General features: G+C 41.8%; 2 protein-coding genes and 1 pseudogene across 2 annotated transcripts in view; 2 read left to right on the top strand and 1 right to left on the bottom strand.

Annotated features, from left to right (window-relative positions):
- Positions 1 to 374, top strand: part of LOC141016457 (voltage-gated inwardly rectifying potassium channel KCNH6-like) — a 67,644-nt gene extending 67,270 nt beyond the window's left edge. The window contains exon 23 of the mRNA XM_073490833.1: positions 120 to 374. Coding sequence (XP_073346934.1) covers positions 120 to 374 — 255 coding nt within the window. The remainder of the gene's footprint in view (positions 1 to 119) is intronic.
- Positions 375 to 3,080: 2,706 nt separating this feature from the next.
- Positions 3,081 to 6,060, top strand: LOC141016456 (uncharacterized; annotated as a pseudogene).
- An 8,058-nt stretch (positions 6,061 to 14,118) lies between these two features.
- tmem70 (transmembrane protein 70) lies at positions 14,119 to 18,103 on the bottom strand. The gene is made up of 3 exons (XM_073490489.1): positions 17,868 to 18,103; positions 16,901 to 17,000; positions 14,119 to 14,760 (listed from the first exon to the last, which is right to left on the bottom strand). Exons 1-3 carry the CDS (start codon positions 18,042 to 18,044, stop codon positions 14,315 to 14,317), a joined length of 723 nt encoding a protein of 240 aa, XP_073346590.1. The 5' UTR covers positions 18,045 to 18,103; the 3' UTR covers positions 14,119 to 14,314.
- Positions 18,104 to 23,177: the final 5,074 nt, after the last annotated feature.

Here is a 23,177-nt window from a genome sequence, read left to right as displayed (position 1 = left end):
TTGTTTTCAAAATGAACTGTTGCTTCTCTTGCTGGCTGTCACACCTAATAGAGGTGGGCGATACCACAAAATCTGTAGCACCACACCTTATTCCTTTACTGTTTGTCTTTCTCTGACAGGATTTGGTCACAGACTGTGAGGACGAACCCTCCAAACTAAGCCTGTGTGTTGACAACAAAGACCTCCTTCAGTCAACATCCCGTCAGTCAGAGCTTCACCTCCACAGTGGAATAAACCAACCAGAAGATGGGCTGTTGAGTCTCTCACCTGCTCAATGTAATACAGAAGAGGCATCTAGGCAATCAGAGCAGCATGAAAGCCAGAGGCGCATGTCAATGCCAGGAGATCCAGCATCATTATCGAACAGCAGCTAGCTGACTCAGCACTGTGGCTCAAACCCAGGAGGTCACCAGGGGTGAAGAGGTCTGGTATATCACCATACTACAAAGAGTCATCTCTGTCATTCTGTGAACATGCTTCTGCAGGATGAAGTGACATGGATGTAGTGTCATCTGTCAACATAATGACATAAACTATAGATCACAAAAAATCACCAAAATCAGGTCCATGGCTCCAATCCACATTTTAAAAACACTGTCATTTCTTTAGTGTTTTGTTAATGTAGCACTATTGTTTGAGATAGGTAGAGGAGTGCAAGTCTAATATTCAACCTTTTAGCACTGGTTTGGTATCCACCAACAGCCAATAAAAAAGCCTGTCAGTATTTTACAGTTGCAGCAAGTATCTAAAGGATAAGGAGATAAAATGTTCCTCACAGTGTGGCAGAATTTTCTCTATGGTTGTTTTGTTATTATAGCATTTTTATCACAGGAGCAGTGGGTGACATTATTCTTTATACCTAGCTAATATAGCTGACCTTCATTTAACAAAAAAGATTTTCATTGAGAGCATTCCTCTCATTTTCAAGAAGGTCCTGTCCACACACACACAGTTACACATTCACAGCTGAGGCTACCTGGTACAACCACAGTCTGATCTGTCACTGAGCAGATCCACAGGAGCACCTGGGGGTTAAAGGCATTGCTCAGTGGTGGTAATTGGAGCTGTATACGCATATCCAAGCTGAAAAAGGGCAGGTGCTGAATCAAATATAAGCATCACATGAAATAGAAAAAAGGTGGCTGATATTATTGCACCAAAGTAGTGGCCTTTCGAGCAAACCTGCTCTTCATCAGACTAAAGTGACATTGCACAGTGGCATCTTGAATACATGGGAGAAAAGTCACATGATCAGTCTCTAGTAAGTAGAAAACATACATTTACATACAACATTGTGCATATACAAACATTCAAATGATACAAATATACAAATGATGTATCGCATAGTCCCCAATTGGGCAATGATGTATGATGTACAAGTGTTGCCTTAACAAACAAATATAAGCACATGATTCTATATACATTCACTCAAACAAGGCTATCCTAAAGGGAAAACAGTACATGAATATCTTCAAGACATTCTAACACACGAGAAAACAGCCATGATATAGCAAAAAAATACTGTACTGTACAATACTGTATCCATAAATATATCATAGAGGGAAGACTCTCAAATAGAATTTCCACAACCACCATCAGGCTGTCATGAAGTACGTGAATAAACTAAAGCTGTCCCTCTATATGTCCTAAATATGGTGCACAATATATACAGTCAGAGACACAAAGACCATGTATAACAAGTGGTGGACTATACATACACAATATATACGACTGTCACAAGTGGAACATAGCAAATACACACTGATCACAAAAAAGGGTGAATGTCCATTTCTTGGTTTAGGCCCTATGTGACATGGGGCCTATTTAAATAATCTATAGCACGTGGTCTAAGGCGCAAGTGCGTTTAGGGCTCATCCAAGTCCATTTTGCTGGTTAAACGCTGGATAATCTGGCCCCAAAGTGAGGAGCACAGCGCAAAGGGGCTGTATTTAGACTTGGAATTAGTCATGGGGTGGAACATAAATTAAACCAATCAAACTGCAATCTCCCATTCCCTTTGAAAGCTGGTTGTGCAAGGACCTGGAACATTGCTATCCTCTTGACTGAGGGACAAGGATGTTGTCCTCTGCTGCTGGACCCTCTGCCCTGCCATTACACAATCATCTGTTCCATCAACAACTGTCTGTCTGTCTGTCTGTCTTTGTAAACATTTTTGATCCAAATCTGTAGTTTGCTTATTGGAGTCAGTATCTGTGGAACTTGCTGGGCGATATGGCCAAAACTGTTATCACGATATGATTTTTATATTGATTGATGTCGATAATTATCACAATATACAGTATATTTAACAATAATAATGTTGAATTGACAGTTTTAAGAGTATTCTCCATAGGACAGAACCCAAAACAAACCAGAAGGTTAATTATGGTTTAAAAAATACAGTTATTTATTGTCAGAATGAATAGGTGACAAACATTCAGCAGAACCAACCAACCAAATGGCTTTATGTTAAACACGGCATAAAAATAGGGCGTATTATGTTGAAAGACCCGAAACGTCTGATGATTCCAGGCACATAACTGACGATGTGTCCAGAGGCATCAGTAGATGTATGTACACAGCAAACACCCTGAGTTATCAGTGACAGCCAGGAAAGACTGGATGACAACCATGAAGAGTGTGGTGACTACTGGAGAGTCAGTGACAGCTCGGAGAGACGGCAACCGAGGCAGAATGGGCTGGCAACCCAATCTGTGTTCTCTGAGAGGAGGACTCCCGAGAAAGCTACAATGAACCTCATCGCAAAATACCCCCAGGGGTGCCCGAGAGGGGGGGAGGATGAGCATCCCAGCCGGACAGATACAATGGCTACAGACCTAAGCATTGGACAATCGACTATGAGTAAGCAGTGTACATGTGGAAAAATCTGCAAGAACATCCACGGCCTAAAGATCCACCGAACGAGGATGAAGGGCCCGCTGGGAGCAGAAGCAACACAACGCACAACTTCTCAACCTGGTGAGACGCAGGAGGAGCCAGGCCCAGAGTCACCCCATATTGCCTGGAACCTCCATGTGTTGGAAGCTAATCCCTTGAGCATCAAGTCTGACAGGAGGCAGATCAAATGGCCGGCAGCTAGCATGTCCTCACTGTGGAAGCAGTTTAATGATGATGTGGACCAAATTCTGGAGGCAACGGTAAAGGGGGAGGTGGACAGGAAGCTACAAGCCATGACAACAATCATTGTCAGTAACGCAGCTGAGTGATTCGGTGAGGAGGACAAGATAGGCTCTGGAACATCTTACTCAAAGAATCATAGAGCTGTGAGGATCCACAACATCAGGAAGGAGATGAAGGTACTGAAGTCTCAATACAAGGAGGCCGTAGACAATGATCGCATTGGCCTGGCCCAGCTAATGCGCATCCTACGGGAAAAGAACAGGGCTCTCCGCCGGGCTGAGTGGCATCGGAGGTGGCGCCGTGAGAGAGCCCGCAAGCGTGCTGCCTTTATCTCCAACCCCTTCAAGTTCACCAAGGATTTGCTGGGGCAGAAGCGGAGTGGTAAACTTGCATCCTCGCAGGAAGACATAGACCAACACCTGAAGCAGACCTACAGCGACCCCACAAGAGAGTAGGAGCTGGGAGAATGTAACATCCTCATAGACCCCCCTGAAACTGAGGTGCAGTTTGACACCTCAGAGCTGCAGCTAAAGGAAGTCAGGGAGGTTGTCCGCAAAGCAAGGGTGGGTTCGGCTCCAGGACCAAGTGGCACTTCATACAAAGTGTATAAGAACTGTCCCAAACTCTTGCTGCGTCTGTGGAAAATCCTGCGAGTTTTCTGGAGAAGAGGGAGGATCCCAGATCAATGGAGAGTAGCTGAAGGAGTGTGGATCCCGAAGGAGGAAAACTCCACCCAATTAGACCAGTTCTGCATCATCTCCCTGCTGAGTGTTGAGGCTAAGCTCTTCTTCAGCACTGTTTCCAAGCGGCTGTGTACCTACCTGGAACAGAACACCTACATCAACACATCTGTCCAGAAGGGCAGCATTTCGGGAATGCCAGGCTGTCTGGAGCACACTGGTGTGGTGACACAGCTGATTAGAGAAGCAAGAGAGGACAAGGGCAACCTGTCAGTGCTGTGGCTTGACCTGGCCAATGCATTCAGCTCCATTTCACACAAGTTGGTTCAGCTCACACTGGCAAAACATCATGTCCCCAGCAAGTGTAGAGACCTCATTGCTGATTACTACACCAAATTCAGGATAAGGGTCTCGTCGGGAGCAATAACATCACGTTGGCACAAGGTGGAGATCGGCATAATCACAGGGTGCACTATCTCTGTGACACTATTCTCCCTAGCCATGAACATGCTCACCAAGTCTGCTGAGCCAGAGTGCAGAGGACCCCTATCGAAATCCGGACAGCAGCAACCCTCCATCAGGGCATTCATGGATGACCTCACAGTCATGACAGAATCAGTCCCAGGCTGCCGGTGGATTCTTAAGGGACTCGAAAAGGTGATGGATTGGGCCCAGATGCAATTCAAACCAGCCAAATCAAGGTCCATGGTGCTGAGGATAGGGAAGGTGGCAGACAAGTTCCGCTTTAACATCACAGGCACAGCTATCCCAACCATCACAGAGAAGCCAGTCAAGAGCTTGGGCAAGGTTTTCGACAGCTCCCTGAGAGATACAACATCTATCTAGTCGACCTGTACTGCGTTGGATGGCTGGCTGAAATCCGTGGACAAGTCAGGCCTTCCAGGAAAGTTCAAAGCCTGGGTATACCAACACGGAATTCTGCCCAGGATCCTGTGGCCCCTCCTTGTCTACGCAGTCCCCATCTCTACAGTGGAGACCTTAGAGAGGAAGGTAAGCAGCCACCTCCGGAGATGGCTTGGATTACCAAAGAGCCTGAGCAGCCTCGCACTCCAACAAACTGCAGCTGCCCTTCAAATCCTTGGAGGAGGAGTTCAAAGCCACAAAAGCCAGAGAAGTGGTTCAGTACAGGGACTCACGTGATCCGAAGGTGGCTAAAGCAGGGATCCAAGTGAGGACTGGAAGGAAGTGGAGGGCAGAGGACACAGTTCAAGAGGCAGAGGCAAGGGTGCGTCAAAGGAGCCCGGTGGGAGTGGTCACACAAGGCAGAGCTGGGCTAGGCTCCTTTCCAACTCCCCAAACAAACACCAGCGGGAAGGAAGGGCGCCGCTTTGTCCAGGAGGAGGTGAGAGCTGCAGTGGAGGAATTAAGAACCGTCAAGGCAGTGGGAATGAAGCAACAGGGAGCTTGGACAAGATGGGAGCATGCGGTCGAGAGGAAAGTGACCTGGGCCAAGTTGTGGAAAGCCGAGCCTTTCCGCATCAAGTTCCTCATCCAGGCAGTATACGACGTGCTTCCAAGCCCATCAAACCTGCACACATGGGGCATAGCCGAGGCACCAACATGCCCACTGTGCTCCAAGCGAGGAACCCTGGAACACATCCTTAGCTGCTGCACCAGGGCACTTGGAGATGGGCGGTACCACTGGAGGCATGACCAGGTTCTGAAGATCATCACTGAAGTTATCAGCGAAGGACTGGTGTGGGCGAAGCGGCTCCGACCCTCCAAGGAAACCATTGCCTTTGTCAGAGCTGGGGAGCAGCCAACCCCTGCCAGAAGAACATCTGCAGGAATCCTAACCTCCGCAAAAGACTGGCAGCTGTTGGTGGACCTTGAACATCAACTGAAGTTTCCCAGCCACATTGCAGTTACCACCCTGCGACCAGACATTGTCCTTGTGTCTGAGTCCAGCAAGCAAGTGGTGCTGCTGGAGCTGACCATCCCTTGGGAAGACCGCCTGGAAAAAGCTTTTGAAAGGAAGCCCTCCAAGTACACGGGACCAGTCAGCGACTGTCAGCTGGCTGGATGGAGAGCAAGGTGTCTCCCATTGGAGGTTGGATGCAGGGGTTTTGCAGCCCGTTCCCTAACCAGAGCCTTCAGCTGTTTGGGCATCGAGGGAGAGAGAAGGAGGAGAGCCATCCGCAGTACCACCGATGCGGCAGAGAAGGCCTCAAGATGGCTGTGGCTCAAAAGAGGAGAGCCATGGAGTCATGGTAGTTAGTCAGACATCTGGACACAAGCGGGGGCCTGATCAGCCCCGGCTGGGTCACCTGGAGGAGGGCGTATTATGTTGAAAGACCCGAAACGTCCGATGATTCCAGGCACATAACTGACGATGTGTCCAGAGGCATCAGTAGATGTATGTACACAAACACTAAATAAATAAAATGATGAATATGTACAAAAAATTGCTTATTTCAAACGTGTCTCAAACATTTAAGAGGTAGTATACTGAACTGAACATTGATTAAAGAAAATAAAATAAAAAGGTAAATGTTGAGGATGACTATGCTACTGTATTCTTTGAATATTGCACATTCTTGAGCTTGCAGGTAGTTGTTCAGTTCAGCTTTAATGCCTCCTGTTCTGCAAGACCTGATGTGGTTTGGACGTGCAACCAGACCACATATCAGCGGTGACATCTCTGAGCTGCTGCTCCAACTTTACCCTTCACTCTGCATAGAGCTGATTTTTCAGCTGTGCTAATAGGCATCATATCTGTAGCGATACAGTACATAACTGCGCTGGTAATATCTTTGTGTTGCTTCGGTTTCTGCTCATGTGGGGTAATGGCTGAAAAAGCAGCGGCAACTGTTGGTTGTCGAACTGAAGTTTGACTAGTAGAAGCAGTGGGGCCGGGCTGTTGGCTACTTGAGAGGAGGCTGACGCTAACATTATATCGCTAACTCGTGCTTTTGGACTACTGTTTGGGACGGTACCTTTTGAGATGATGGAAGAGGTTGGTGGTGTTTCCAGTTATGCTGAGGACTGGTCGTCGACACATTTTGCACCTAATGGTGGTCTGTCCTTTGTCAGAATTCAGGTAGCCAAACTATTTCCAAATAACCAAAGTGGTATGACCTTTCTTCGGTACAATTTCTTCGTCTTTCGCAGTTTCCTTGCACTCGGTTTCGTTAGTCGGACCGCTCATTGTCTTGTGTCACTTGACACACAGGTGGTCACTGTCACTCTGAGTATTTGTGAGTGGGAGGGGCCGGAAACATACATCCACCACATGCATTTGTTTCTCTGCGGTGCGATTGGCTGTTGGTGTAGTGTTTTCTAGGTAAAGGAAAACTGACTCAAAAATAACTATATCGAATAACTATATGGAAAATTTTATCATGAAAAGTATCGAGATTGTTTTATCGCCCAGCCCTAGGATGGTGCCACTTTGTGTAGGATGGTGACACTGTCCATGTAACAATGAATTCCTGTCAGTCAGTTTTCTATATAGGCTTGTGCTGAGGTTTCCATTGTTGTTTATGATTATTCATTATTGTTTTACGGTATGTCCAGAAAGTTCCTTTTAGAAGGATCATAGGCCAAAGTGGGTGACAGATGTCCATTTTGTGTGTTCATGAAGTTGTGAAAGTCTGATTTTTGCCTCGATGGAGGTCCATATGACAAAAATATCATCAATGTACCCTTTATATGTATGGATGTACTGTAGGAATGGGTTCCTGGAGGGATCCATTACAATCTCCCACTCGAACAGTCCATCATATAGTTAGGCAAAAAGGTTATCAAGACCTCCATGTATTTTAGTTTTAAGTTCTGATGTCGGATTGCCAAATAGTATGTGGTAAAAGCTGTCATTTCCCAGTGGTCTCACAATTTCCTGGTCATATGCATCTCTGGTCTAGTCGAGGTGGCTGAAGGATTTTCCTGGTTAGTCTCAGTCTGTGTACCTCAGGAGGAAGCCACCCCCTGCGTTCCTTGAGAAGTGTTGATATTGGAAATCGTGAGACCCACGATTCTCGTAACGCAAGTTATGAAAAACTTTTGTAAGTCGATAAATAAGTTGAAGTCTTTGCAGTGGACAGTAGCACAGAATGACAGTCCTTTATTTAGAGCAGACATTCCTGTGTAGGGCTCCCTCTTGGCATTTTAAATGTCGTAATGTCTTAAATATACTGTTTCCCCTTTAGGATAGCCTTGTTTGAATGAATTTATATAGAATCATGTACTTATATTGGTTTGTTGAGGCAACACTTATGTACATCATCTCCCCGTCAGGGACTATGTGCTACATCATTTGTATATTTAAAGCAATTATGTAGAATTTGGGATTTTGTGTGGGCCAGGAATCACATTGACTGGCGTCTGTTTATTTGTAGCACACATGACTTTGCATAATGGAGCACTTCGTCTCGGTCCCTCCTTTTCTCAGATGTAGATGTTTTCTTAAGCTAGCAGCATTATAGTGCTTGTATTTCTGTTAGTTACACTTAATTCTCCCTTTTTGACATCTGCTGCCATTGCAGCTATTTAAGTTTATTGCTGATGAAAACGACTGTGGTGGTAGGGTTAGTGATTTCAACTCAGATGTGGATGTTGTCATAAGGATGACAGGATTGTACAGTGCTCTCATATAAAATTACAATGTCCTGATTTTTGGAGAAAAATGTTTTTTTTTTAAAATGTTGGTATGCACGTTGCCTATATATGGATGGAATCAAACTGCTGATTAACAAGAACATTTAAAACTTCATATCAAAAAGGTTGCCAAAACCTGTTTTACACTCTACTAACCCACAGCCATGCTAAAACCTGACCTCTGAAACCACTGTGCAGAGGATTACGTGCAGTAGCTCGAGTAACAAAGCAGAAGTCTGTCGTTATTCACCTGATTATTCACCTCACTAAGTCCTGTCTAAGAAAAGATGTTTTTCATACTGTGTGTTGTAGAATAAATGTGTAATATACCGTATATATGTTGTAAATGAAAGTTAGACTAACAGTAATACCTAACAAATCCAGTAGTTATAGTGTAGATCAACTTAATAATGTTAGTCGTGACTCATAAACTTGTATCAATGTGTGGACTGTTACCTTATTTTTTTCATTACACAGTATAAGCAATAAACATCAGCTCAGTTAACCCAAGATTCGTTTAAAAACATAGCATGTACCATGAGAAGCCTTGAGTGTATATTTGCAAAAAACTAAGTTTATCAGTTAGAACATTACATATCTTATTGTGGGGTATTCAACTAAATATATGATGAAAAAGAGATGCAAATAATTGCCTTCCTGTTTGTATGAATGTTTTACACAGCATCCCAATGTCTTTTGTAATAGAGGTTGTAGTTTAAGATTGTCTGTATTGAGTTGAATAGAATGGCAGCATGTAGTAGCAGTAGTGAGGTAACTGTCAGAGAAGAGGGCTGAGCAGAAGAAAGGCTGAATGAACAGTGAGAATATGCTCAGGAAGAGGCTGCTCTGGTGAACATATGCTTTTAAAAATACCATATCACAGAGTTTGTACATCATACAGAACCTTTGACTCAGACACACACCTGACAAACGACAGGTCAGGTCATACCAAGCCCTAGGATACTTTTTTCAAAGTTATGGCAACTATTACTTTTTTTTAAGGCAGAAAATGAGGGAAAGTATCCTTTTTTTTTGTTTCATATTTTTATTGATGTGTATACAAGAGTAACAAAGGCACTTATATCAGGACACATTGGTGTCGGCATTAAACATGTTTGCATACACCCTTAGATTTTAGATTTGCATATTTTTAGGAGCAAACAACAATTACTAAAAATAAAACCAAATAGACAACAGTCCTACAATGAAAAAAATATTTAGACATAGTCTATATAGAATGATTAAACTAACCACATAAACATAATAGATACGATAAATAAATAACAGTAAAAGAAGGAGAGAAAAGAAAAGAAAAAAGAAAGAAAGAAAGAAGAGTGTGTGTATGGGAGGGGGGATTACATTGTCGCAAAAAAATCCATGAACGGTTGCCATTTATTGTAGAATTTGTTCAAGTTTCCCCTTCTTGAATATCTAATTTTCTCTACTTTTAAAAAGGACATAGCCTCTTTAATCCATTGTGTACTGGAAGGAGCTGTTGTGGATTTCCAGTTAAGAAGGAGGTGGCACTTAGCAATCAAGGAGGTAAAAGCTATTACTTCCAATTCTTTAGTAGAGTATTGGGTATACTATTCCTCTGACTGTCTCTCTTCTAGAGGGGCCGGGATGTAGATGTGAGGGTTGTCACACACATTAACATACACACAGACCTGACTGCACTCCGAGGGTCAGAGTGGCATTTTAACTCAAATGTTGTCTCTGGGTTAATGGATAGGTCTTGTTGGTTATGTTAAAACAACCAGTAATAATGAGTGGGTACCCCTGATAAGAGTCACACGCTGGGCCCAGTTTTTATGTGAATAAAGACAATATGGTATTAAATATTAGTGAAATATACAAAATATAAAGTGCTGAAAGAGTAAATGCAATAAAGTGATGCCTAAGAGAAAACTAAAAATGAACAAAAGAAAAAATATATTATTGGGCAGCCACATCGAAAGTAAAATTGGCAGTGACAATACTGCACCTGATAATCAACATAATGTGCACATGATGTTGAAAAGTTAAAAACAGTACATGTAATATTGGTATTATTGTTGTCAGTGTCCTTTATTTCAGCTGTGCTTCCCACAGAAGGAGGAGGAGTTATACAGTTTGATGGCCACTGCTAGAAAACACCTCCTGTGGCATTCTGTGGTGCTCCTCCCTGGTCTCAGTCTAGGGTAGACGGTGCTCTGCTATGACTCCAGGTGGTTATACTGAGTCGTTTTCTCAGCATCCTCCTCTCTGACACATCCACCAAAGACCCCCAGTTCCACTCCAAGGACAGAATGAGCTTCTCTATCCAGAGCAACATCCATAAAAGAAACCTTTCACATTTAGAAGTTTCAGTGTCGAGTGAAACCACAGCCACTGCTAAATAATATCATGTTATCATCCATGTGTATTATCATCCATGTGGTGAAATAAGACAAAATATAGAGATAGAAGCAGACTTATTGTGACAAAGTTATGATAGCTATTGATATTGCTTTTATGTGTTTTTAATATTTGATTATTAGTGTAATGTAATTATTAGTTTAGTTCTTCTTTTTGTGTCATGCCAAACTTTGGCCCTTTCCAGATGAAAAAACTGCCATGTATCACACATAAAATGTGTGACACTAATGTATGTTAGTAATATATGTTTAATTATGTTTTAAAGTAAATATTGTATTTGTATTATTTATTCGTATTTGATTGCATTTACTTAACATTAAAGAAATATTCAAATAATTGTGCTCAAGGATTATTATGACTTGGTGATATAGACTTAAGAAAAATGCTTAATTACATTATATTTATTTACATTAAAAACTAGATGAATATGAAGACAACATAAGTTCCTCTTAATACTTCATCTAGAGACAACACATTTTCATTCTGATCTTCTATCAGTAGCGCAGGGCTCAAGCCAAGTGACGTCCTGTCGTCCCAGACACAACAGAAGATCTTCCCCAGGATGCCTTCGGGGTGCAAGGGTTTTTTGTATGTGTACAGTATGTATGACTATTGCTTAGCAAATGACCAACTGAATCAAGCACTGACTACAACAGAGTGTTTCCTCTCATGCTTTAATATATGTATCTCTCTCTCTACAAAACTGTGTCAGTGCTAGTTACAGTCGCTGACAGGCTACTTAGTGCAAGACCTAAGAAAAATGTGATCTGAATTTCAGAAAAATCTGAAATGTTGCAGTAAACTCTATCAACAAATACATGGTGAAGTCGGTGGGAGAGGAGCTAGTTAGCTGTTAGCAGCCGGTGGCCAGCAGTCCTGTAGTGTGGGGCTGGCTAATGGAGCTAACTTCTAATGGAGCTAAACACACAGCAGGACAGAAGGTCTCTGTTCAGGGGAACATTACGCATGGGTGAGCTGTAGTTTAATATGACAACCTTACTTCTTTAAGTTTTATTTCTTTTTTCAGTTTTCATTTTTCAGCTGTCAAACCAGTTTATAGCCATATTACCACCAACTACTGGATTTGATTGTAGCAGTAGATTGGTATAAAAAAACATTACTAAATTCTGTTATTCCTGTTACTCTTAAGCAGCCTAATTAATTAGAAGATTCTGTACTTTTCATGATATGTAATGTAATATTTTGTGGGGGGTTTTTTTTCCCCATTTAGTAATGTTATAAATTCCCTTCTTTTTTTTTTTTTATCAATCCTGTGCAATCCATCAGGTCATGTTTGACAGTTTCTGGTTTATTATAGTGTGCACAGTCCAGAAGGATGCTTGCCTATTCTATGGAGTGTCTGATTTAACCATACATAAATGTACTAGAGTATTTAAGCTAAGAACAGTTTGGAGGTGAAAGTACTTAAATACTTATAACTAGAGGTGTCAAAATAACGCATTAATTTAGATTATTTATGCGACGGAGAGCCGTTCCACAAGCAAAAGCCCTAACCCTAACCTCTTCATTATCTTTATAGGCTGCTGCTGGCAGACTTTTCTTTGATTGCCAATTTGGTACATGAAAAAATAACTACTGGACATATGTTTTAAATAGCCATATATAGTCAACATTTGAACAGCATTAAGCACAAAACACACAAATGCTATGATACCCTGGTACTGAACATTTTGTCTATTCCCTTCACCTTTTTCATGTGGTGATGATATTGCGTGGTAAACCTGTGGTCAGGACTTTAACGTACTAACTGGGTCCACCCCAGCTGTGTTATAGAGTTAACTATCAAAACGATTAAGAGTAACCATTAGTCTGGTGCTTGTTTATCTATAAATATGGGTACATTCATAAATATAGTCAGAAATGGTTGTTCAGAAATTCACAGCTCAAGTTTCCACATGGTCAGAGCATCCTCTGTACGGAAGATCTTTGTGGTCGTTATTAAAATTCAAAGTCCAACTAGAATTGAAAATTAAAAGAGATGTAATTAAAGATTATTTTTATTACAATATGAGGGATAATAAGGCACTAATTAAACTAAAAAAGGAAATGATGATTTTTTTTTGAAAAAGCAAGTATAAAATGTAAAATTATAATTTTAGATGTGAAGTGAGTAAAAAGAAAAGACATTTAATTGAAATGCTCAAACTGAAACCATAAATTGTAAAGATGAAACTGAAACAATTAAAATGAAACTGGAACACCACCCACTTCTTTCATTCAAAGTTTCATGACAACATTTAGTTTTGTCAAAAAAATATTTGATGAACAGCGTGGCTCATCAACATTGTCGGGAAATAATCCAGAAATATATGAAATATAAAACTGCCAAAATACACTGGAGTGGGACTTTAAAACACAGCCAGATGGAACTGTTGACGGCCACCCTTCTGTGCAATTTAAGCAGCACAGGATTTTTGAGCATCTGAGTACTGTAAGTTAATCGACTATTATATTACTTAAAAAATTAAATAGTCCAACAGCTGTTATTTATGTTTGTCAATAGACAATTGTAAGGTATTTGGGGACTTAACCATCTCCACTTCATAATATCATCGAAACATTCTGAGGATCCACAGTCCACATTTCAATTTTCAATCATGGATGTCATGTCTTTCAAGCTAAAGAAAAGGATCATCCAGATAGTTATTAGTGTAAGTTCAAAAGCCAGCATGTGTGGTGCTATGGGGGTGTGTTGGCTATGGCACTGGTATCTTGCGCATCCATGTAGGCACCTTCCAGTTGTATTTTTCCATCGGCACTTTTGGCTATGATTTAACATTAAAGGTACTTCAGTCCAGCTGAGCCATGTAAGGGTCCAAAGCGCAACCACCCAGAATCCAAGCGAGCTGCTGTGATGTCTCATGGCCATCAAGCCTGTAACAACCCCTGTTTCCCTCTCAGAGAAGCCTTTATTGCAAGACTCAACTCATGTTTATCACCGAATAAGTGGCGCATTATAATAATTTGTTGCTATTCAAGCTGACACAATGGTGGCATTTGATTAATTCATTCTGATCGGCTTTGCTTTGTCTGCCTTTAATCAAATCTAGCTGTTATATATGTTTCATAATAAAAGCCCTGTTAAAGAAGGGTCTGAGTCCATTGAAACACAAGAGGGCTTTTAAATTTGGAATTTAAGTGTTGAAGCAATACAAAATACATTTTTTATAAAAAAAAAATAAAGGCCTGGCTCTAATACAAGCCTGTATCAAATAAAGGCCCTTCACTTTCTGCAGTTGATGTAAATAAAGGCCCAGGTCAGTTTTCAAGGAAATATGATAATTTATTAACATGATATTTATATTGACAAAAAAACTAATAATATATTTGAGAACATACTCTGGTTGCCAAGTCCTCTGTGGATAATCCACCCTGGTAGAAATAGAATGGACTATACAGTTTGAGTTTTGGATGTAAGTCATTGTAACATCACATCAACCCTCTTTGCAGTCAGTCCTTCAGCTCTCATCGGGTCTGTTAATATCATCTGCATCAAACCTGAAGGGTTTATCATAGCCCATCAGATGGTTGTAGTCATGTGGGATGGGGAACATGTCTGGGTTTACCAATAGCCCCATGTGGTCAGCATAGAAGGTGGTGAACATCTGGCTGACGGCTGGGATCCTGACCTGCCTCTGGTGGAACACATTCTTTTTTTCAGTGAGGAAGACACTGTATGTGATGGCAGTGTAGGTGTCTCTTTCTGGGTTGTGGTACAGGCGGATCACGTAGCCCTTGGTCATAAGATGGAGGAGGACAGGGATGAGGAAGGTGAACAAGCCAATGATTCCACAATAAACAGCCTGAATGGCGAAGCCCTGGACTCCTAAACCAGTCTTCAGGAGGATTTGGGGCATGACGATGAGGCTGAACCCACTGGTACTGTAAGAAAACAGCTTTACCCCTGACGAAAAAGAAGATTCAGAGAACATAGGTTACCTAATGGAAGGGTACTGTAGAACACTTTTCTATACACTGCTATCAATAGGCACATATTCATTTAATCTAAGTATTGTATGCATTTCCATCAGCAGTAGGTTGTTCAGTGTTGGATTTCACAAGTTTACAATATATATAGTAATAGTCGACCAGAAGGGTATGCAGGCAGAGATGAGACTGTAAACAAAGGAGGGAAGAGAAGCGGGTTCAGGGTTAAGCCAAAGCTTACTCTTTATCAACCGTCTCTCCCCAGAATTTTGTTCGCCAAGAGCAGAGGAGATCATAGAGGGGGAGACTTTTTACAGTGTTTTGGCTGACTATGATACTTTGACAGGGTACTTATTCGAGTAAGAGTAAACAAATGAAGAACTCCAGCAGAGAGTGGCCGAGCCGCACCTGGAATATCGTGAGAGGACATGGTCAACAGAAACTATCAAGAGCTGCCAACAAAAGACAGCGACTGGTTGTGTGTTTGCTCAAATTGCCCACCAATGCTAACAGAAACAGATCATTTCTGCTGCAGTGAATTTTGGCGTGGGCAGTTTTTGTTGGATACTGTCGCCAACAACCAGCCTGAAGCAGCACATGTGCGTTACATGAAAGTTCACTTCTCGTTTGCGTAGAGGTGAGCCAGAGACCTTCTTCAGGATCCTAAAGATAAACTGGGAAAAAAAACAAGACCATCAGGGCTGAGAGGAACACCCGACTTTCTGGACAAACTTCCCAGATGGATCTCAGGAGAGAGCGGTGAAAGTGCAGAGTTTGACTGCATCTTACAACCGGAGCTGTACTACGATGGTGCAGACATGCACATCTCAAGAGAGAGCTACAGCTGCTTCCCTCCGTGTTGCATGGATTTTGGAGAAGAAGAAAAGGCCATTTACTGACTCTGAAACTGTGAAAGATTGTATGCTGGCCATCGTGGATGAAGTGATAAATGACGACAAAATAAAAACGAGTGTTACATCTGCTCTTAAAAATGTACCCGTCAGACACGTCAAACATTCGCAGGGTTGAAATTCTAGCTACAGATGTATTTGAAATGCTGTTGAATGAAGTGAAGAAAGCCGATGTCATGTCTGGGTAAGATGTGACCAAAATGATTATTTACAGAATTTCATTTTATTTTTTCTTTCTATTTATTTTAATTTTATTTAAGTGAAAAAAATATTTCTACTACCACAGATTCTGTTCAATTACAGCTCTGTTATTGTGTTTTTATGCACTTTTTGATGTGCCTTTGTCATGTTACCAAATTTAAAAGGGAGACTATGAATAAAAAGTGCATATTTTTCACATCACATTGATCTGTATTGGTTTGAAATTTGTCATTACCAGCTGCTTACTGGGTGCCTAACATGACTGGCCTGGCTAGATTTCTTGATTTTAAAATTTGGCCCAACTGAATTTGTTATTGAATAGCCCTTTATTAGGGGGTGGGGCGTCAGGAGGTTGCTCGCAACACATCCTGATACATGTAGGCAAGCTGTGCAGGCAGGAAGACTCTAATAACCCAATTTTCTCTTTCAAGACATCACGACAAGGGATTTTATTGCCTCAATGAACTACATTTACCATCAACACTGAGTGGGATATCTACATAAAATATGGCAAATTTCTCCTTTAACCCAATGGAGAATCTTTGGGATGTGCTGGAGAAGACTTTGCGCAGTGGCCCAACTCTCCCATCATCAAGATCTTGGCGAAAAATGAATGCAACTCTGGACGAATATAAATGTTGTGACATTGGATAAGCTTATCAAAAGGATGCCACAGCAAATGTGTGCTGTAATCAAAGCTAAAGGCAGTCCAACAAATTATTAGTGTGTGACTTTATTTTTTTTTGTTTTAGAGAGAGAGAGAGAGAGAGAGAAGGCCACACATGTGATCCTATTCATACAATTTAGTCGCACTGTCTCCAAAAATAGTCACAAAAATGCAACTAAGTGGTCGCAGCCTGGAGCCCAGTATAGCCAAAAATATTGCAATATTAGGGCCATATTGCCCAGCCCTACAAGCAAACATGTCAATCTTTGTACAACTAAAAACTATTATCAGATAGTGTTTTTTTCTTCTTCAGATGTAATAGGGTTCAAGTAAATCACCTTTAATAGCATTGCCCAGGTTGCCGCTGTAAATAAGGTTCCCATCCTCGGAGTGGACTGCCCTGGAGAGACAGCGGGTGGACGGACATTGAGACTGCACCTATTCAAAGAACCAGCAAAAAAAGCTCTCAATTTTAAATTGTATTGTGTATTGGGAGATTAGTGACAGCCCTCGTTGTAATGTCCTACAATGTATTAAATTCATACACATTATCAGTCTAAATGTATACAATCAATTAAAAAAACAAATCTTCAGCCATCATTCACCATATATATACATATACACACACACACATATATATATATATATACACATATATACATATATATACATATAAAATTCTAAGAAAAAAAATACTATATCGGGATATATATCGTTATCGGGATATAAAATTAGCTATATCAAGATATAAAATTTTGTCCATATCGCACAGCACTACACAGTAGTGTAAGTAATATGAAGGATACTTTGCAGAATTAATATAAAGTTATCTTTTCAATCTTGTTCGCTTGTTCTATGATAACAAATGGCCAGATTCAACTCCTAATTTTAATTCATACAGCAATTTCCACAGGAGACATTATGGATCTGTTTATGTCAAGCAAACCACAGTTCCTTTACAGGAAACACATCATTCCCAAAGAAAGTATTCAGAGGATTTCTGCTTATTTTTGCTGTTTCCTATGTGACACTGTAAATGTTGAATTTGTACAGTTTAGAGAAATCTGAAAAGGTCCGTTTTGGTCAGATATCCTACTGGGCCCTTTTCTAGACCTCAGTCAGTCCTGCAAGCATAACCAGTCGATTCCAGACAGAGTGATCTTAGCAGCTAATGCTAACTTATCTAATATCAGCTAGTTTCGTTTACATTTGTCAAGTAAACACGTCCATTAAAGTATGACTTGATGCTAACCCCTGTGTATCTCTTAAGAAAACACAATGTGAATACGGTGTTAATAACGTCACCTTGTTGTGTGTCTGGAGGAGTGACCTCCTGACAGCAGCTAGCTGGCTCCTACTCGCCACTCTGAAGCAAGCCTGGGTAAACGGTGCGAAATGTCGCGCGGCCGTAACGTTCATATTACTGAACGACCGAGAGATACTACAGGGTCGTAATATTCGCAGGATATGTGCAGAAATCATTCTGAGTTAGCTCTTCTTAGCTAGCTGAATTTCACACGCGCTGGAAGTACTTCCTGTGCTGCTACTTTTTCCTTCTTTTTCTTCTTCTTCTGGTTTTATGTCGGGTTGTAACCATGACTTTACAGTGCATAGCGCCACCTACTGTACCGGAGCGTGTAGCTTCGGGACATATGGCACTGCTTTACATCACACAGTAAATGAAATAACTAAATTAATTAAAACAGAGAACAAAAACAAAACAACCCCCCTCAAAAAACCTCTCATCTATATATCTCCTCCTCATTCTACAAAGGCTGTCTGTGTGTAGCCTCTCTCCTGCTGTCCCCACTGTCTCATACTATATTGACTTTCCTATTCCTTTCCTCAGTGTATTAGTATACGTTCAGCATTCTCTGTAATAAACAATGTTTTATTAGCTCTGTGTGGTCAAGTCTTGTTAGAACTGTGTCGTTCCTTCTGTTTCTTCTGGAAGCACCCTGTATATTAACAGTTTTCTGTTTGCTGTGATAGTATTCCCTTCTGCTACTATCCCTGTCCCATCTAATTTGCCATTTCTTCATATTTTCTTTTTAAACCATTGCCTTACCTTCTCCTTTGCCAAAAGGTATATCCATGACATCCCTCATCCTGGTTGCTTTTTTTTTTTTTTTGTCTATTCTGTCTGCTCCTTCGTTTTCTTTTCAGCCCACATGAGCAGGTACCCAGCAGAACCTCAAATCCACTTCAAGCATGTGTAATCTGAATAGACTTTTTTGGATTCCGAGTATTAGTTCTTCCCTGTTAGATTTCACAGCTTGGATGCTGAGTAGGACTGCTACTGATCAACACAACACACTATTCTGTCTGGTCTTGCGTTGTCCGTCCACTGTATAAAGAACTTCAACCTACACTTCAGAGAGTAGATTAATGACTCATTTTGTTTCGACATGTTGTTCGTTCCTCAACTTTGTGTAGGACTGACAGGACCCTTCCAATACGCAGTGTGATTGCAGTCTCATCAGCTGAAATCGGTCGGACCTGCCCCGTTTGGTCACAGTATTATCAGTCAGTCATTTGGGGGGACAAAATCAGGGGTTAACCTACTCTTGTGTGTTCTTGCAGTCATATGACGTAGGTATGTAGGTTTTAGTGGATTACAAACAGCACCTGTGTTTCCTGTTACTGAGGACTTCAGAATCAGAATCAGAATCAGAATTCCTTTATTGTCCCACAACGGGGAAATTTGTCTGCCACAGCAGCCAAAGGACAGAATATTTACAAAAAAAAACAATAATAAATAAAAAAAGGTAAGAATAGAACAGACTTACATATAAACATGATATTGTACAAAATTAACAGCAGTGAATTTGTATTTACAATATAATAATAAATATGGGTTTTAGGAAAATTGAGTGTGCAGAATGAGGTATTGGGAGCAGTGCTGATTGTAGACTCTGACAGCAGCAGGAAGGAAGGACATGCGATACCGCTCCTTCACACACTTGGGGTGTATCAGTCTGTTGCTGAAGGAGCTGCCCAGTGCTGTGATGGTGTCCTGCAGGGGGTGGGACTCCTTCACCAGCAGCGATGACAGCTTGTCCATCATCCTGCTCTCTCCCTTTCCCAGCTGGCCTGTAATAGTCTTTTGGCTGGATGACTCTCCACGCACCTTCAGAACTTACTTGCGGGTGGCATTTCTCCTGCCTCAACTTGGAGTGCACACACTGATGATGATCTCACTGCCCCTAAACACATTCTCAAAGCCTCACCAGCACAGATTTTTCTGCTGATCCATATGCAACACTCCAATAGTCTCGCCTTGATCTTATTAGAGCTACGTATATTTCAGCGCCGTAGTATCAGCTCCCCATTCCACCCCTTTCTACATTTATCCTCCACATTTCTGGTATGCTCTTTCCATGTTAATCTTGTGTCAAAAACTTTCTACTCAGTTCCATTTCTCCCTCTTTTACACAGTGCTCATCATTTGCAAAAACTCAAGATAAAAAAATGATAGCACTTCAAAAGCGACAAAAAGATAAAAGATAAACTGAAATCAAGTCATTAGTCATTTGTGGAAAACAGATGTCAGTGAGCGAGATGAAATGAACTAGATAAGGCAGGCATACGTTTCACACAGAGAGGTCAGTGCTCAAGTGGCAGTGGCACAGACATGCAGCTTACCACTAAAAAAGTGTTGACGTAATGTGGTGTTCATACAGAGTGGTGATGATGCAGTAAATTAGGCCAAAAGTTATGCTGCTTGTAGAGTTTCCAAAGTTGAGCTGTTCCTCCATTTCTTTCATCAGCCTTTTTTTAGAGCTTTCGGTACCAGGTAAGCTGCCAGCATCACTGGGTCATTCCTCTGAGAGAACGTGACATCTAGCTCACAGGTGACATGGTCTGTGAAAGTGTAGCAGCATAGAAAAAGGGTTGTCTTCCTGCACTTAATTGTGCACAGCTGATCACTAGGTCGGCAGTATATAAGTATGGCCTTCCTTCTTGCGCTCCCACTGATGCGTCACTTCCGGGTCTGAGGTGTTTGCCTGTGCAGGTAATTCCCTGCGCTGCTGCTGCTGCTTCAATTCACCTATCGCTTGGTGTCCTCATGCGGTATTTACATCCAGCTGTGAGCGACTGAGCAACACACAAACACAAGAGGGATCTGCCTGCACTAGTGATTTGAAACTTTGAAACTCACAGCAGAATGTAAATAACGGTGTGTATCTATCACGAGTTCTCATTGATCTTGTCTGGCGCGGCTTCCGTAGTGCAAACACTGTGAGGGAGACTCGCGTGCACGCGGGAGCGTGCCTCAAGGCAAATATAGTATAGTGACTGTTTAGGCTAGAAAAATGTACTAAATGACGTTGTTTCGAGTAAACTCTGGATGTCGCCACTTCAGGACACTTGGATTGCAGCGGACGAGCAGTATGGAGGAATATTACAAAGTTTTTGGGTAGTTTTATGGACCTTTTCGTCTCGGACACCATTTACGCCCATTATACGGATTTTTGCTGCAGGAGGGTACCCCTGCGGGTCTCCAGCTGCACTTTGAGGAATAAGAAACTACACCGGACTTCTCATCAGCATGAGGGTGAGTCGATAATGACTGAATTTCGTTCTAGAGTGAACTATTCCTTTAAAGCCTGTGTGTTTTCACTGCAGAGTAGCGACTGAGTGCGCCGTGCTCCCTTTTGATGCCTGGTTCTCTCTGGCGGTGGTAAGTGTCCTTTCTCTCTGCGTTACACCGAATGCTATCCTGTGGCTAACGCTAGTGTGGTCACAGGTAGATGTCCACAGCCGTGTGGGTCTCTCCCTCCCTCTCCCTGTGCAGGTTTTGACTCTGAAAACAGGTATGCTACTTTAAATCTAGCTCTCAAAAGCCTCTGTAAATTTAGCTTAGCCATGCTAATTTTATGTTTACTGTCAGAAAACGCTCATCAGCTGGCCGAAATCCAACGGTGGTGAATCACGTGACTCCACCACCAGCTGATTGGGACCACTGCTGTTTTGTCTCTACTGCTTTGTACACTACGTTGTCCCCTGCTTTGTCGGACTTTGTCTCCTGCGCTGACTTATTTAGTACTGCCTTTTTTCTGTGGCTCTGTGCTGCTTGGTGGCGCTGCTTTGCGGCTTTTGGCCACAGCCGGCTTGTACGGTGGTGTGCCAACACCACATTTTAACCTGTTTATTTCTCTCATTTTAATTGAATGATTGTGAAGAGTTAATCCCCTTATTTTTGGATATTTGTATTATTTTTGTTTTCTTTTTTTTGTTTGGGGATTTGTCCATTTAGTTCCAATAGTTTATTTTGATTTATTTCTGATATTTCTCCTTGCAATTTAGATATTTCTTTGGGGCAAGTGTTTTCTTTACTGTGCTATTGTTTTGATTAAGTAAATTGTGTGTTTTGTTTAGGCAATTGTGTTTAGCTTATTTATGTTGTGAACTGCCCCTTGCTTTAAGTTGTATATTTTGTTGTACATTTTTGGTTGATTATTTCCGTTGTAACTTCCTCTTTTTTTCAGTGGCTGCAGGCTGGTGGTGGTGCTGGTGACGTGGGTGGTGGTGTCCCTCTTTCGGTGTGCTGTGCTTCCTTGGATTTTGGTGGTATCACAGTGTGTGACTGCCACGTGTGTCCGGGTGAACCCTTTTTCTTTAATTTACTTATTTTTGTTGAGTCCCCTTCCCCTCCACTAGCTCTCTCTTCACCAGTAGGCCTCAGCCCCTGATTAGGCTCCCTTTTCATTATTTTTGTATGAATGGTAATCTTTAAAAGAATATATGTTTTGTAATAAAGTACTTCTTTTTGTAAACTGGGAACCACATGTCTTGCCTGTCGAGTAAAACGAACCTGTGATTCTGATAAGTGGTACATCATTCCTTGGGTGCAATTACCAAGGTGGCGTTGTCGAGCAACCAAACTCACATTGAGAGCCTTGGCTTGCCACAAAAGGATAAAAGACAGTTATCCTGTAGTGGTCTTTCACTGCCTCTGTAGGTACATTAGGCCTGCAGTTTTGTTTAACACATATTCAGCGCTTGGCTTGGACAACATCATCAGAGCAGGCCAGAGCTGTGGCTTTTTGAAAACATGCACTAAATCCTCTCTCACATCTCTGTTTGGCTACGACTTCACGTACATTTCTTGCCTTCTCATATGCTGTGATGATGTCCGAGTTAGTAGCCTGCAACTGTTTGGTGAGGGGCTGTGTGGCACACCTAAAATAGGGTGACCACATTTATGTGGTAAGATTCCTTTAATGAGTATCACAATTATTTTGTTGTGGTATATATTGTTGTTTTCAATTAGAAGTCTTGAGGTGCTCCGTTTATATTGGAAATGGGGCGGCAGAACGTTTGTGTTCTAATGAGTTGCTCCAGGGAACGGTTAGGGGGCGCAACTGCTGCTGTTTCCTAAGAGGCAATCTGGAAAGGAAACAAGACAAACGGTGTCCTCATTCCTCTGCTTCACCTGCTTAATACAGGTCACATATTTGTTAATGTGGTCTCCCATCCCTGGGACCCGTAACAGCTGCATGTAAGGTGAGTCATGGTTGGTCATCACAGCAGTAATCATAGTCTTGAAGGATTCCATAATATGCCAGAGATTAAACTGCCTTTCCAGAAATAGAGGTCAGTTCTGTCTCC

This window comes from Pagrus major, chromosome 21, assembly GCF_040436345.1.
Source record: "Pagrus major chromosome 21, Pma_NU_1.0".
Taxonomy (NCBI): domain Eukaryota; kingdom Metazoa; phylum Chordata; class Actinopteri; order Spariformes; family Sparidae; genus Pagrus; species Pagrus major.
Note: the sequence above shows the minus strand (reverse complement) of the source record. Positions and strands in the feature narration are given on the sequence as shown.